This window comes from Choristoneura fumiferana, unplaced genomic scaffold (genome assembly GCF_025370935.1).
Source record: "Choristoneura fumiferana unplaced genomic scaffold, NRCan_CFum_1 Sck3bRy_78;HRSCAF=256_pilon, whole genome shotgun sequence".
Classification (NCBI taxonomy): domain Eukaryota; kingdom Metazoa; phylum Arthropoda; class Insecta; order Lepidoptera; family Tortricidae; genus Choristoneura; species Choristoneura fumiferana.
Genome location: NW_027413064.1, coordinates 8,551 through 22,535, shown reverse-complemented (window position 1 = coordinate 22,535; position 13,985 = coordinate 8,551). Strand labels below are relative to the sequence as shown.

The 13,985-nt window shown below is 40.8% G+C and overlaps 1 protein-coding gene across 1 annotated transcript; it reads left to right on the top strand.

Moving 5' to 3' along the window:
- The first annotated feature begins 431 nt into the window (after positions 1 to 431).
- LOC141445236 (uncharacterized) lies at positions 432 to 1,286 on the top strand. The gene has a single exon (XM_074111022.1). The coding sequence runs from the start codon at positions 432 to 434 to the stop codon at positions 1,284 to 1,286; it is 855 nt and encodes a 284-aa protein (XP_073967123.1).
- Positions 1,287 to 13,985: the final 12,699 nt, after the last annotated feature.

Genomic DNA, 13,985 nt, shown 5'->3' with positions numbered 1-13,985 from the left:
GTGGTACATTTACGAAGTTTTTTGTAGCGTCCAGATAAGCCATTACCCCGCTAGCCGCAGTCGGTTCCACGTGTTGGCAATACTAAACATCTGCACACCGGCGCGTGGAACTGCGCGGCGTATTCGAGTTCATTTGAATTGCCCAGAAGGCCAGTCGAGAAGCGGAGCGACATTCCTTCCGGCGACGCGGTCCTGAACAGAACTATCCATTGCGCGAAACTCATTTCCTTCCTTTTCCCTAGTTTAATATTCCATTGTAAATACTTTCCTTTTTGATAATCTTTATTATACGTTCGTGTGCCTCTAAATCTCTTTTCATTAATTCATCGAAGCCTCAGGAGGCGCACCTACACTGGTGACCCCGCATTGGACAAGAAACGCAAAATTCAAGCAAAATTCAAGTAAGAATATAAAACCTACATAATATTGAAATGTCAAAGGGAAACGGCGCAAGTGACAGCGATGGCGCCGTTTTCAAAGTCGGTGTACGAGCGCCGCCGTTTTGGCCGCAAGAGCCTGCGCTTTGGTTTTCGCAGATGGAAGCGCAATTTTCTTTGTCGGGAATAACGGCTGATTCTACAAAATTCAATTACGTAATTAGTCAGTTGGAACATCAATACGCGGTAGAAGTCAAGGATATCATAAATTCTCCGCCGGCCGAAAACCGGTATGTCAAATTGAAAACCGAGCTTATTTCAAGATTGTCATTGTCGCAGGAAAAGAAATCGCTGCAATTATTACAAGGTGAGCAAATGGGCGATAGGAAACCATCGCAATTTTTACGCCAGCTGCGCATTTTGGCTGGAACTTCAGTGACGGATGATTTTTTGCGCACCGTATGGTCAAGCCGGTTACCGAAAAATTTACAGGTCGTAATCGCATCGCAGCCAAATTCAACGCTAGATGAACTCGCGGATTTAGCTGACAAAGTGCACGATCTTGTACCACAAGAACCGCAAATATTTTCCGTAAAAAATGACAGTGACAGCAAAAATTTTTCAAATTCAGATTTCGTGGCAATGGCAAAGCAAATGGCAGAACTAACATCGGAAATTGCTTCGCTCAAAGCGCAGTTCAGTAGTAGACAACCGCACTCAAGATCGCGCTCGCGTTTTAATTCCCGCAACAAAACTCCAGTCGGACGTCAAGCGCGGTCACGGTCTGCGTCGAAACCAAGAGACCCGTCCATCTGCTGGTACCATTACAGGTTTGGAGACAACTCTACTCGCTGTACCAGGCCTTGCAGTTACCCTGGGTCGGAAAACTTCAACGGCAGCCGGAAGTAGCGGCTAACGACTGCCATACCAAACCGGGCCGCCTCTTCGTAATGGACCGTTCCTCGAAAGTTCTCTTCCTAGTAGACACCGGGTCGGATTTGTGTGTATACCCGCGCACGTCACTCAGTGGCAACCGACCTAAGAGCAGCTACGAGTTAACAGCGGCGAACGGCTCAGTTATATCTACCTACGGTTCGGTGCAACTGAAACTTGACTTGGGTTTGCGGCGAGCATTTAATTGGAGATTCGTTGTGGCAGACGTTGCTAAACCCATCATTGGTGTTGATTTTTTGTCCTTCTTTAATATTATGATTGATTGCAGAAAACAACGCATTATAGATGGCCACACTACTCTTTCCGCTGCAGTACCAACCCAAGGTACATCCGAAGACATCTCGTCAGTGAAGGTGATGTCAGGGGAATCCAAGTACCACGAGATCCTACGTCAGTATCCCGACATCACCCGACCTTCAGGTACACCAAAGGTACCCAAGCATAATACAGTGCATCATATACGCACACTCCCTGGCCCGCCGATTGCAAGTAAGCCCCGACGCCTTCCTCCGGATCGCCTGAAGATCGCACAAAAGGAGTTCGAGGATATGCTGCAGAACGGTACAGCTTGTCAGTCTGAGAGTCCATGGTCTTCTCCGCTTCATCTAGTACCCAAGAAAGATGACGGCTGGCGACCATGCGGCGATTACCGTGCCCTTAATGCGCGTACGATTCCAGACAAGTACCCGATCCGACATATTCAAGACTTTACGCAGCAACTCGCCGGGAGTACAATATTTTCCAAGGTTGATCTTGTCAAAGCCTACAACCAGATCCCAGTTTATCCGGATGACATCAAGAAGACAGCCATTATCACACCTTTTGGCCTGTTTCAGTTTCCATACATGACGTTTGGTCTCCGGAACGCAGCTCAAACGTTTCAACGTTTCATGGACGAAGCGCTGCGAGGTCTGGATTTCTGCTATGGATACTTGGACGATATTCTGATCTTCTCTCGAAACGCAGAAGAGCATCACCAACATCTCCATCAACTATTTCGTCGACTGTCAGAGTATGGTATCCTCATCAACACTGCAAAATGTGAGTTTGGTGTAACGAACATCACCTTTCTTGGCCATGAAGTGTCCGCAGAGGGGATCCGTCCGCTACAGTCTAAGGTACAAGCAATCCAAGACTACCCTGTACCCAAGAATGTCAAGGAACTCAGACGATTCCTGGGCATGTTCAACTTCTACAGAAGGTTCGTACCAGGTGCATCAGCTTTGCAAGCGCCCTTGAACGTCGTACTGTCCGGTCCGAAGAAGAAGCCAACGCAAGAGATCGAGATGACAGAAGACATGATGCATGCATTCGAGTCATGTAAGCAAGCTCTCTCTCAAGCCACTCTTCTCGCTCATCCGCTGACAGACGTCGAGCTCGCTATCCACACTGACGCCTCAGACGTTTCCATCGGCGCAGTCTTACAGCAGCGCGCAGCACCGGAAGCCTGGGAACCACTAGCATTCTTTTCAAGACCACTGAATCCTGCTCAAAAGAAGTATAGTCCGTATGACAGAGAACTGCTGGCTATATACGACGCTATCAGACATTTTCGTCACATGGTCGAGGCCAGACCCTTCATCATCTATACGGATCATAAACCTTTGACGTTTGCATTCACCACCGCTAGAGACAAATGCTCACCGAGACAGTTCCGATACTTAGACTTCATCTCACAGTTTAGTACGGACATACGGTACGTAGCGGGAAAAGATAACGTTGTTGCAGACGCACTCTCAAGAGTAGAAGAAATAAATGGGTCAATCAACTACGAAAGCCTTGCACGCGCTCAAGATAAAGATCCTGAACTGCAAGCGCTTCTTCAAGTTGACTCATCATCATCATCATCATCGTCTTCATTGAATCTCAAGAAAATCAAATCTTTTGAAAATAATTTCGAAATTTATTGCGACATCTCCACCGGTAATTCAAGACCTTACCTTACTCAAGCCTTTCGTCGTGCAGCTTTCAACTCATTGCACGGTTTGAGCCATCCAGGTGCAAACGCAACTGTCAAATTGGTGACGCAACGATTCGTCTGGCCCGACATACGCAGAGATTGTCGCCGTTGGGCGAGAGAATGCACAGATTGCCAGAAAAACAAAATTTCACGTCATACGTCATCACCCATATCATCATTTCATACACCATCACTTCGTTTTTCACATGTCCACATGGACATAGTAGGGCCATTACCATTTTCTTGTGGTTACAGATACTGCTTGACGGTCATTGATCGCTTCACCCGTTGGCCTGAGGCCTACCCCTTGGCTGACATCACAGCGGAGACCTGCGCGCGAGCCTTCATCGCGGGCTGGGTCGCCCGCTTCGGCTGCCCTGTCAAAATCACCACTGACAGGGGCAGGCAGTTTGAGTCCGAGCTGTTCCACACCTTGTCATCCATCCTCGGGGCAGAGCACCGGCCTACCACATCCTATCATCCGGCCTGCAACGGGATCATTGAGAGACTCCACCGCCAGCTCAAGTCCTCAATCATGTGCCACTCCAATACGCACTGGGCTGAAGCCTTACCCTTGGTGCTGCTGGGCATCCGCAGCGCTTGGAAGGACGACTTACAAGCTTCAGCAGCAGAGCTCGTCTACGGGGAACCTCTACGCCTACCTGGCGAATTCTTTACGCCTACGAAGGGCACTACGGTCGACTACACGGACTTCGCAGCCAGACTTCGTGACCACATTGGAAAACTCAACCCAGTCCCGGCCAGTCATCACTCGAAGAAACCTTTTTACATCCCGAAAGAGTTGAGCACGGCCGAGTACGTTTTTCTTCGTCAAGGGCACGCGAAGAGATCGCTAGAGTCCCCGTACTCAGGCCCGTACAAGGTCCTCGAGAGACGTGACAAGACCTTTCGAATCATTTTAAATGGAAAGCCGAACACCGTGACCATCGATCGACTGAAGCCGGCCTTCATGACCAGCGACACTATAAATGAGGACACATCCAACAGCCATCAAGCATCAACAATACCAGAGCCTGAACCGAGCACCGTCAGAATGACGCGAAGTGGACGATATGTAAGATTTCCAGATCACTATCGACCATAGCAGGCAATGGTCTCGGCGGGGGAGTAGTGTAGCGTCCAGATAAGCCATTACCCCGCTAGCCGCAGTCGGTTCCACGTGTTGGCAATACTGTAAACATCTGCACACCGGCGCGTGGAACTGCGCGGCGTATTCGAGTTCATTTGAATTGCCCAGAAGGCCAGTCGAGAAGCGGAGCGACATTCCTTCCGGCGACGCGGTCCTGAACAGAACTATCCATTGCGCGAAACTCATTTCCTTCCTTTTCCCTAGTTTAATATTCCATTGTAAATACTTTCCTTTTTGATAATCTTTATTATACGTTCGTGTGCCTCTAAATCTCTTTTCATTAATTCATCGAAGCCTCAGGAGGCGCACCTACAGTAATTAAAGCCATTTACCGATATATAATGGCTGTCGTTATTGGCTACGACAGGTGTCAAATCTGCCATGCAAGTTTTTAACCAACGCAAAAAGAGGTGTTATACGTTTGACCGCTATGTGTATTTTCTTTTTTAGTTCTTGAACGGGTGGACCTATTTAAATAATTTTAATGCATTTTTTATATATTTAAATCAGTATTTACCGATGATCGTAAACATGTTTCATCAAATCGGCTCAGCCGTATTTGATATTGAAATTTGAATTGACATTGTCATGTTTTGAACACTTTGCCGGTCAGGATGGTCGTTTTTAGGGAAAGAGTCAACCCTTTTAAATGTTTCCTATGTGTAAGTTATAGGTTTAACGCGTATTGGTTGACGTTGCAGTTATTTAACTTTCGTTAAGTAAATAAATTTTCATGCCTGACGAAGTGCGCCGCCGAAAAGGTTGTCTTCATCCCAACAACCAACGTTTCATAATGAACCATTTTCATATCACAATACCGCATATCACTATCAGTCTTATATCCGAGAAATTGTAAAGTTCCCGTGGGACATGAATTTATATTATGATCTATTTTAATATTCTTAATTGTCAGTTAGAGACACATTGTAGTTTTCTATTATTGAAATAATTTTGAAAATCTGCCCTGAAATTGAAATCCATTTTTACTCTGCGGAAAGTTAGCAATTTTTTTTAATTAGTCTATATAAATCAGGGATAGTGTATTGGTAGAGTCACGTGCCAGTATGTCTTTCTCTGTCTAATCTTGAATTTCAAACCATAACTTTGTTATTTGTAAAGGTAGCTTAATATTTGTTTCTCTATTCGATAACAGGCATTGTAAAGTTTTAATTTATAATACATATAAAAAATAGTCAAATACTGTATTGGCAATGAGGGCTATGTTTTTTGTCTTTCTAAATGGCGCCAGCGTGGCGTGAGGTTTTTAAGTGTGACTTTACGTCTGTTATTACGGGCGTGAAAAAAAAGTTTAGATTAAAATCATATTTAATACACCTTAAAACCGTACCATAAAAATATCGAGCAACCACAGTGTTGCGTAGTCCCGTTTTGCTCGGTTCGGGGAAAAAAAGGGAGGAAAGTTTCCGAAAGATAAAACTGTCTCAAAACACAGACATTCATTGCCCCTTAACGCATAATTGCCATAATTAATTTCAGGTAATGCGAAATATTCACAAAATTATTCTAATTATATATAAACCCGCGTAGCTCACCCAAAAACTATGAGATTTGACATTTCGGAGACCTCACGCTACACTAGCGCCTCTAGCGGCGAATTCATACGCGTTTAGTAACATATTGAATGGCATCCAACCTACTTTCCTGGTGGCCGTTATATTTGCTGCCACTGATGTATTAAACTGTTTGCTGCCATAAAAAAACCTAACATCGAAGGCTAAGGCGGGAGCTACGCGCCGCTTCGTTCCCGCCTTCTACTCCGAACCGTCTTCCTTAATAACGCTTAATAAATACTTTCAACGAAAATTGGTTTCAACAAAATCGGATATACCGTTTTTGAGTGATTGCCGAAAAACTGCGGTTCTCAACAAAAGTACGTAAGTGCCGTGAAGATACGCTCTTTTTCTGGTAATAGATGTTACGACTGTAGTAAGTGTTTTAATAGTGTTATAACGCACATAATATTACTTGATTTTTTTCGTAATGGCTACGGAACCCTATCTTGGGCGTGTCCGACACGCTCTTGGCCGTTTTATTTTTATTTTTTGTCGGTAATCTTTCTTTTCTCAGATTTCAATGCAATTTGGTGAATTGGTAAAGTTGCTTATGCTTTGTCCTACAATTTTTTCCATTGAGTTATACAAAATGTCCATAAAAATTTAGTATAAAAAGAGGAACTCAAAATTAAAAAAAAGGACAACAAAATAATAAATGGCCCTAAAAGGTATATGACAATAAATATATGTATAAAGCACATTGACATTATGAATTTCAATAATGCGGATAAATAACACCTATGATTAAGAAATGTATGAAAACAAATATTAGTTTTAACAAAATTATTAATATTGGCGTTATGAATTAGAATGATCAGGAGTTTCCATCGTTACTATAATAAAATATATGAAAACCAATATTAGTGAACGATGTATTACCAACCGACAAACCACTCTGTCCACCTGGTCGGGTGGTAAGGTGTATGAATAGTTATATTATGAATTCCGATCATTATGAGTTTCGATCGTTAGTATTAAAAAAAATTAAAAACCCCCGACATAAAAAAACGCCGGCAAAAATAAAAATAGAAACGCCCGAAAAAAAACGCAGCTATAAAAGACAACTAAAAAGTAAATAGTAGATTATTGTCGTGGCCTGGAAGTAGGCAATTGCTGGCTGAGTATGAGTATTAAACGGACGAGCTTGCGAGTCCGTTTAACTAATACGAAGCCAGCAATTGCTATTCCAGCCGAGACTAATATAAAGCTTTTCTCAAAAATGGTGAATAATTCTGAAATAGAATAAACTTTTTCTCAAAATATATTATAAAATTTAATTTTATTCCAATATTTTTCTTATGCTTTCCCGCCTTTTTTCATTAAAAATAAACTGCAGGTGTATTTTTCCACCGAAAACACCACAAGCTATTTCAGACCCAATAGAAAAAGTCCGGAGTTCCAACAAAATATCTGATACCGGCCATTAGACTTGGCTGTATACGACTTGTGCCAACATTTCCATGGCCTTTTTAACTTTAAAAAAAAATGTGACTGATTGCAGGCGCGCTAATTCATTATTGTCGAGCTAGCGCGCCTGCAATCTTTTTAACTTTTTAATTTTTCGCTGACCATAAACTATGCACTTCACCTTCTGATATGTAAAGAATAATGTCAACTTTTACGGACATTTTTGAGAAAAAACAATTATGCACTACCTAGCTGTTGCCCGAGACTTCATCTGCAAATAATTCGTTTATCCCTATCCAGCGGGGACTATGCTGATTTCCCGCAAAATTAGCCTAAGTTAATTTAGTATAAGTAAGTATCTAGTAATATTTTTTTATCTAAGCGTCGTCGGTGTCGGGGGACCGCTAAGGTTAACACGAAACTAAAGTACATATGTTGTATTTCTTTTACCCCACCGCTGAGGATAACAAGATCAGTAAGGCACCTTCGCCATTGACTCGAAGATAAACAAGTACTCTGCCACTGAGGTGGTGTTTTTGTTTCTGTTCTGAGGAGTACACAGCCCTGTTTATGAAATGAAATTATATCTACGAACCGTAAAATTAATATACTTAATAAACATAATTTTGCTTACTTCTGGCATGAACAAAGAAATATATTTAACATTAAAAAAATCCTTAGGGTAGTTTTTGAGTTTTTCAGTCTCAAATATCAGTGTTGTATTTCTCGTTAATTTGCGCCGCACACTGCAGGCATGTTGATTTAGCGCACGCGCAGCAAGCAAATTTTCTGTCACTTTAATTTATTATAGAAAATACGATACAGCGTTCTAAAAAACCGGCTAAGTGCGAGTCGGACTCGCGCACGAAGGGTTCCGTATCATCTATACAACATTTATTAGACATATCAGGAAACACGTTTTTTGTATGGGAGCCCCCTTAAATATTTATTTTATTCTGTTTTTAGTATTTGTTGTTATACAGTGGTGGCCACGTAATTAAGAACGATTTGAAGTTCCAGATTATTTTTAACTAAATCATGTCATGTGTAGTCGTGGGTCCTTCTTAGAAGTAACTAGTTACGTTATGAAATAGCCACATGAATAGAGCAAACGGGATTTAGAATAAAGAATAAAATTACTGTCATTTTTACTCAAATTTTGTTTTTATTCTCTTTAGTAACAAATTCAAATAGTAATGAAGCTGGACAAATAATTAAGAACGATTTATTGAACGGTTCGAAAGTTTTTTTATTTGAAACTTAGATTAACTAAATCACACTAACGTGAAGTTTGTACAGAAAAAAAAGCAATGTTATACATTTTAACTAAAATTAATAGTTAGTAGCATGTCCACGGCTTTTTATTACTGCCTTACACCGGCGAGGCATTGAATCTATCAATTTTTGACATTTCGCAAGAGAGATAGAGTTCCATTCTTCTAAGAATACGTCATACAGTTCTCTTAAATTGCCACACTGTCGATTTGAAACTTTTTTCTTGACTTCGCACCAAAGATGCTCTATTGCTCTAAGATCGGGGCTGTTGGCTGGCCAATCTAAGACAGAAACTGATTGCGATGTGAGGAATTCCTTAACTGTACGTGCAGTATGCTTGGGACCATTGTCGTGCTGGAATGTCCAAATAACCGGAAGCACGCCTTCAGCATATGGTAACATTGTTTCTTCCAGTATGTTTTTGTATTGAAATTGATCCATGTTTCCTTCTATCAGCCTAACAGGTCCAACACCATGTCCAGAAAAACATCCCCAAATTTTTACATTTCCCCCGCCATGCTTTAAAGTTACTTTTGTGTACTTTGGGTCGGATGCTTTATTTGGAGGCCGTTTTACATATCGTTTGCCATCAGAACATACCCTATTTATTTTTGTCTCGTCAGAAAAAAGGAACGTTTTTCCACTGTCTGACTGTCCAGTTTTCATATCTTCTTGCAAATGCAAGCCGGGCTTGCCTATGACACCGTTTCAACATAGGCACCTTCCTTGCTATCCTTCCGTGCAACTTTTCTTCCACCATACGCATTCGAATACTGCGTGCCGAGATTGCTGAAGGGTTGTTTTCGCCAAAATATTCTTTTCTCAACTCATTAGACCCTTTAAAAGAATTTTGTTTTGCCAAACGAACGATATTTCGATCATCTCGACGAGATGACTTTCTTTGTCTAGGTACACGCGGAACATTTGAAGTAGTTTGATACGTAGCAAAATGCTTTATGGCGTGGAAAACCATAGTTTTTGAACATTGCAGATGATCGGCTATGTGTTTATACGACCAATTCTTGTCGCGAAGTTTTAGTATTACTTTTCTTGTAGATTTATCACAACTTTTATTTTTCCCCGTTGTTTTTATATGAAGCAATCGCCTTTAAGACTTTTACGGCACTAAATGGCGCCAAAATTATTCAAATAATAACCTAAAACCACAAAGCGGCGGTCCGTTCTCTATTTAAATTTGAATAAAAAATAAACTATTCAGCGTTCTTAATTATATGACCAGCCAGTAAGTAGTAATACTAGGTTTAGATGTAATATATAAAGTTTATCTATTTATTTTTTAGCCAATTATATGTATAAATGAATTTACCGCTAGTAAGGAAAAGTTTTACGATACCGAGAGAAGTACAAAAATATACATACAGTTAGTAACACTTGTCAGTTTGAAAAAATCTTCTCTATAAAAAATCGTTCTTAATTATATGACCACAACTGTATTTAGCGGCCATAGTTATACATAATATGTAAAAATTTCAACTGTCTGACTATCACGGTTCATGAGATCAGCCTGGTGACGGACGGACGAACAGCGAAGTCTTAGTAATACAGATTCCGTTTTTACTCTTTGGTTACGGAACCCTAAAAAGCTTTTTTTGAAGTAGGTGGAGTTCTTCGTACGCAAATATCTCACTGTTCCCGTGTAACAAAATCAACAAAAAATGGTACAATGGAAAATTAAAAAAAAATAGTTTTTGGTACCACTCATAGACGTAAAGTAGGGTTTTTTTTTTCTCATCCAACCCTATAGTGTGGGGTCTTTTAAAATAAAACCATTAGGGGGTTACTGAGACGATTTTCGATTCACTGATTTGTTTGCGAAATATTCAACTTTAAAGTACAAATTTTCATTAAAATCGAGTTTTAGGGGTTTTTAACTTAAGCTTTAGGGATAAATATTTTTGAGAGTTGGTAACTCTGCGCTCGGCCCGCGCTCTGTTTGTGACGACGGGCGACGGGCGCGGGCCCGCGCACGACCCGTCCCGCGCCCGACCCGCGCCCGCGTTCTGTGTGAAGGCGTCCATATACCGTCATGCAAATACGCCCGTCGCGGGCACGCGCACGACCCGCGCCCGCTCTCTGTGTGTGTTGCCCTTTAGACACTATTGACAAAAATAATTGACTGACGAGACGTCTGTAGGACTCTACGGGATTATAACCATTTTACTGACAATACGTCTATTAGATCCATCAATAGTGATGGATACTAACTCTAGAAATAAGCCTGTCTACTAACAAAATGAGTCACAGTTACTTGAAATAAAGATTATTATTATTATTATTATCACTCATTACTGATCTTACGTCTCGCAGACACCTAACAGCTCTAACTCGGCTCGGCACCTACAGTCGTCGTGGCGGCTGATGTTGTTTTAACGGGTAGAGGAGGTAGCCCTATGAAGGTACTGAGAGAGACAGAACGATGGGACGCGAAACAGAAAAATGGCAACGGTACTAGGATTTGGCGGTGTCTGGCAGACGTAATGTCAGTGGCAGAGGGTTAAATATCCTGTTATACACAAAGGACCAAAGCTCAGCTAGGCACAATCGGCGCTGAGTAAACTATTCAAAAATTATTGCCGAGTCTTGTCTAAAAAAGCAAAAGAGATCAGCTAGGCTGATTGAACCTTACAATTTTCAAGACAATTTAATCTACTTATTCAATTCAATTTTTAGAAATAAAACCAGCCAAGAGCGTTTCGGATACGCCCAAAATAGAGTTCCGTAGCCATTACGAAAAAAATAAGTAATATTTTTCTAAGGATTTCGTATTTTATACAGAATCTTCCAAGTTTAGGTATATTAAATATATTGACCCGGATAACTCACGTCTTAAATCGAGTTTAGCTCGATATGTTTCGGGCTAATCCGTAGCCCTTCGTCTTCGGAGCAACGCCTGCGCTTGTTGCAGCAGCCGCTGAGTTGCGTTGCTCCGAAGACGAAGGGCTACGGATTAGCCCGAAACATGTCGAGCTAAACTCGATTTAAGACGTGAGTTACCCGGGTCAATATATTTAATATGAGTGGGTCTCACGGTAGTTTAGGTAGTTGACAATAAATAAATAAATAAATAAATTTTATACCTTAGGCTGCTCCTTACTCTTAAACTACTAATACTTCTCAAGCAAACTTAGCCGTTATTGTTGTTTCCCTTGAAAGTTTGATATACTTACTACAATTCTGAATTTTTTCAAAATTTTCCACCAGCCGGTTTAGATTTTAGAGGGGGGGGGGGAAGTCGTTTTTAATGAAAATTTGCTCTTTAAAGTTAAATATTTTGCAAACAAATCACTGAATCGAAAAATCGTTTTGCAACCCCCTAATGATTTTAAAAGACCTATCCAACGATACCCCACACTACAACGTTGGATGAGAAAAAAAATCAACCCCACTTTACGTCTACGGGAGGTACACAAAAAAAAATTGTTTTTGTGCTATTTTGTCGGCATAGTTTACATACATATATATGCAATATTACAACTTTCTAGCATTGATGTCCCTGAGCAAAGCCGCGGAGGAACGGACAGACAGACAGACAGACATGGCGAAACTACAAGGTTTCCGTTTTTGCCATTTTGGCTCCGGAATAGGTTTGCAATCCGGATATCCGGATATCCGTATTATCCGGATATCCGCTCTATTTCGGATCCGGATCTGACCACCTTAAGGATTCGGATTATTTGAATCTTTCGGATAGTACTGTTAACGAAGTGAAATATAATTAAATATTATTAATCCTGCTTCGCAAAATGAAATAATAACTGTACGAATAATAGGATCGTCAATCTCAGTATTTTTTTCCTTTAACCCGCGGTTAAGAGTCGCACTATACTGCTATAGCATGCTTCGGGCTTTCCTAAAACATAAAAAATATAGAGCTTGCTCTTTTCTTTTTGCTTTTATAGTTGACCAACTTGCACTAATGCACATCATTGGGATGGACGTCAACTTCTTGGCTATTTCAATAAGATAATAAAAGTATTACGGCTGGATACCAATCAAGCCTCTCGCGCGCACTCATCAGCTTTGCTGCACTGGTATGGCACTGCACTATTGCTGAAAGTCCGTTTATAGGACCAGAGCAGAGCGTTAACAATAATTTGCTACAATTTAGTTGTTATCACTTTCTCTTTCTTTGCTATGCTTACCTCAGTAAATTTATATTATTTCTGTCTATAAATCTCGCTTTAGCATAACAGGCTAATCGAATTCGAATTTTTCGAAGAATCAATTTCCAACATGCTGGAAATCGATTTAATACTTTCATTAGGTCCTAAATGAGTGTAATCCGAGTTTGCCCCTTTCTATGAGGTGTGCATAACTTTATGGTGCAAAATAACCCTGAAATCTTTCCTGTTTTCCAGATTTTTGCTTCTAGCATAAAAACGGTACTTCGGAAATGTCATTCTCTTCAATATTAAAGAATATAAAACTTTGCTCCGAAGCTAGCAACGTTTCTAGTGCTCTGCCTACCCCATTTGGGAATACAGGCGTGATGTTTGTGTGTGTGTGTGTGTGTGTGTTAAACTTTGCGTCGAATGGAATCTAAAACATCGTTTGTGGTCAATTGTGGTCTAGCAGGCTAAGCGAACAAAATTGGCCCCCGACGACGGATTCGGTCATTCTTTCAGGTGCTGTACTGGCAGGCCCTTAGATCATTCTATGCTTAATCTTAAGATCTTCTTTTGTATACGAGTAATTTAAGAAAATATAGTAAAAATCAGGGCATCATTTAAAGTGTCATTTTAGGTAACCGATAAAAGTCTCGGTTTGTAACCTTTGATTTCAGCTGTATCACTAAATCGAGTTTGAAGTTTTAGATGCTCATTCAACACAGAATTTAACATTCTTTAATAATGAAGGAAATGACATTTCCGACGAATGTACCGTTTTTGTGCTACAAGCAAGAAAATGAAAAAAAAGAGTGAAAATTTTGTGATCATTTGGCTCCCAAAAGTTATGCACACCTCCTGGGCCCTGGCAAGGGGCAAACTCAGATTACACGCATTTAGGACCAAATGAAGGTTTTCAAACGATTTTCAGCTAACTCTTGTGATCTTGATTTCACACCTATTTATAACAGAATCCTTAAAAGCGTTTTGTTTTTACGTATTCTATTCGATTGACCTATAATTATAAATAGGTGTGAAATCACTATCACCAGCGTCGGCCGCAAGGTTGACATCATGCTGAGTTGGGACCATTTCGTGACAAAATTTGTCTTGATTTCCTTTTTTCTTTTTCTTTGTTTTGTAAAATGTCACGAATAAATG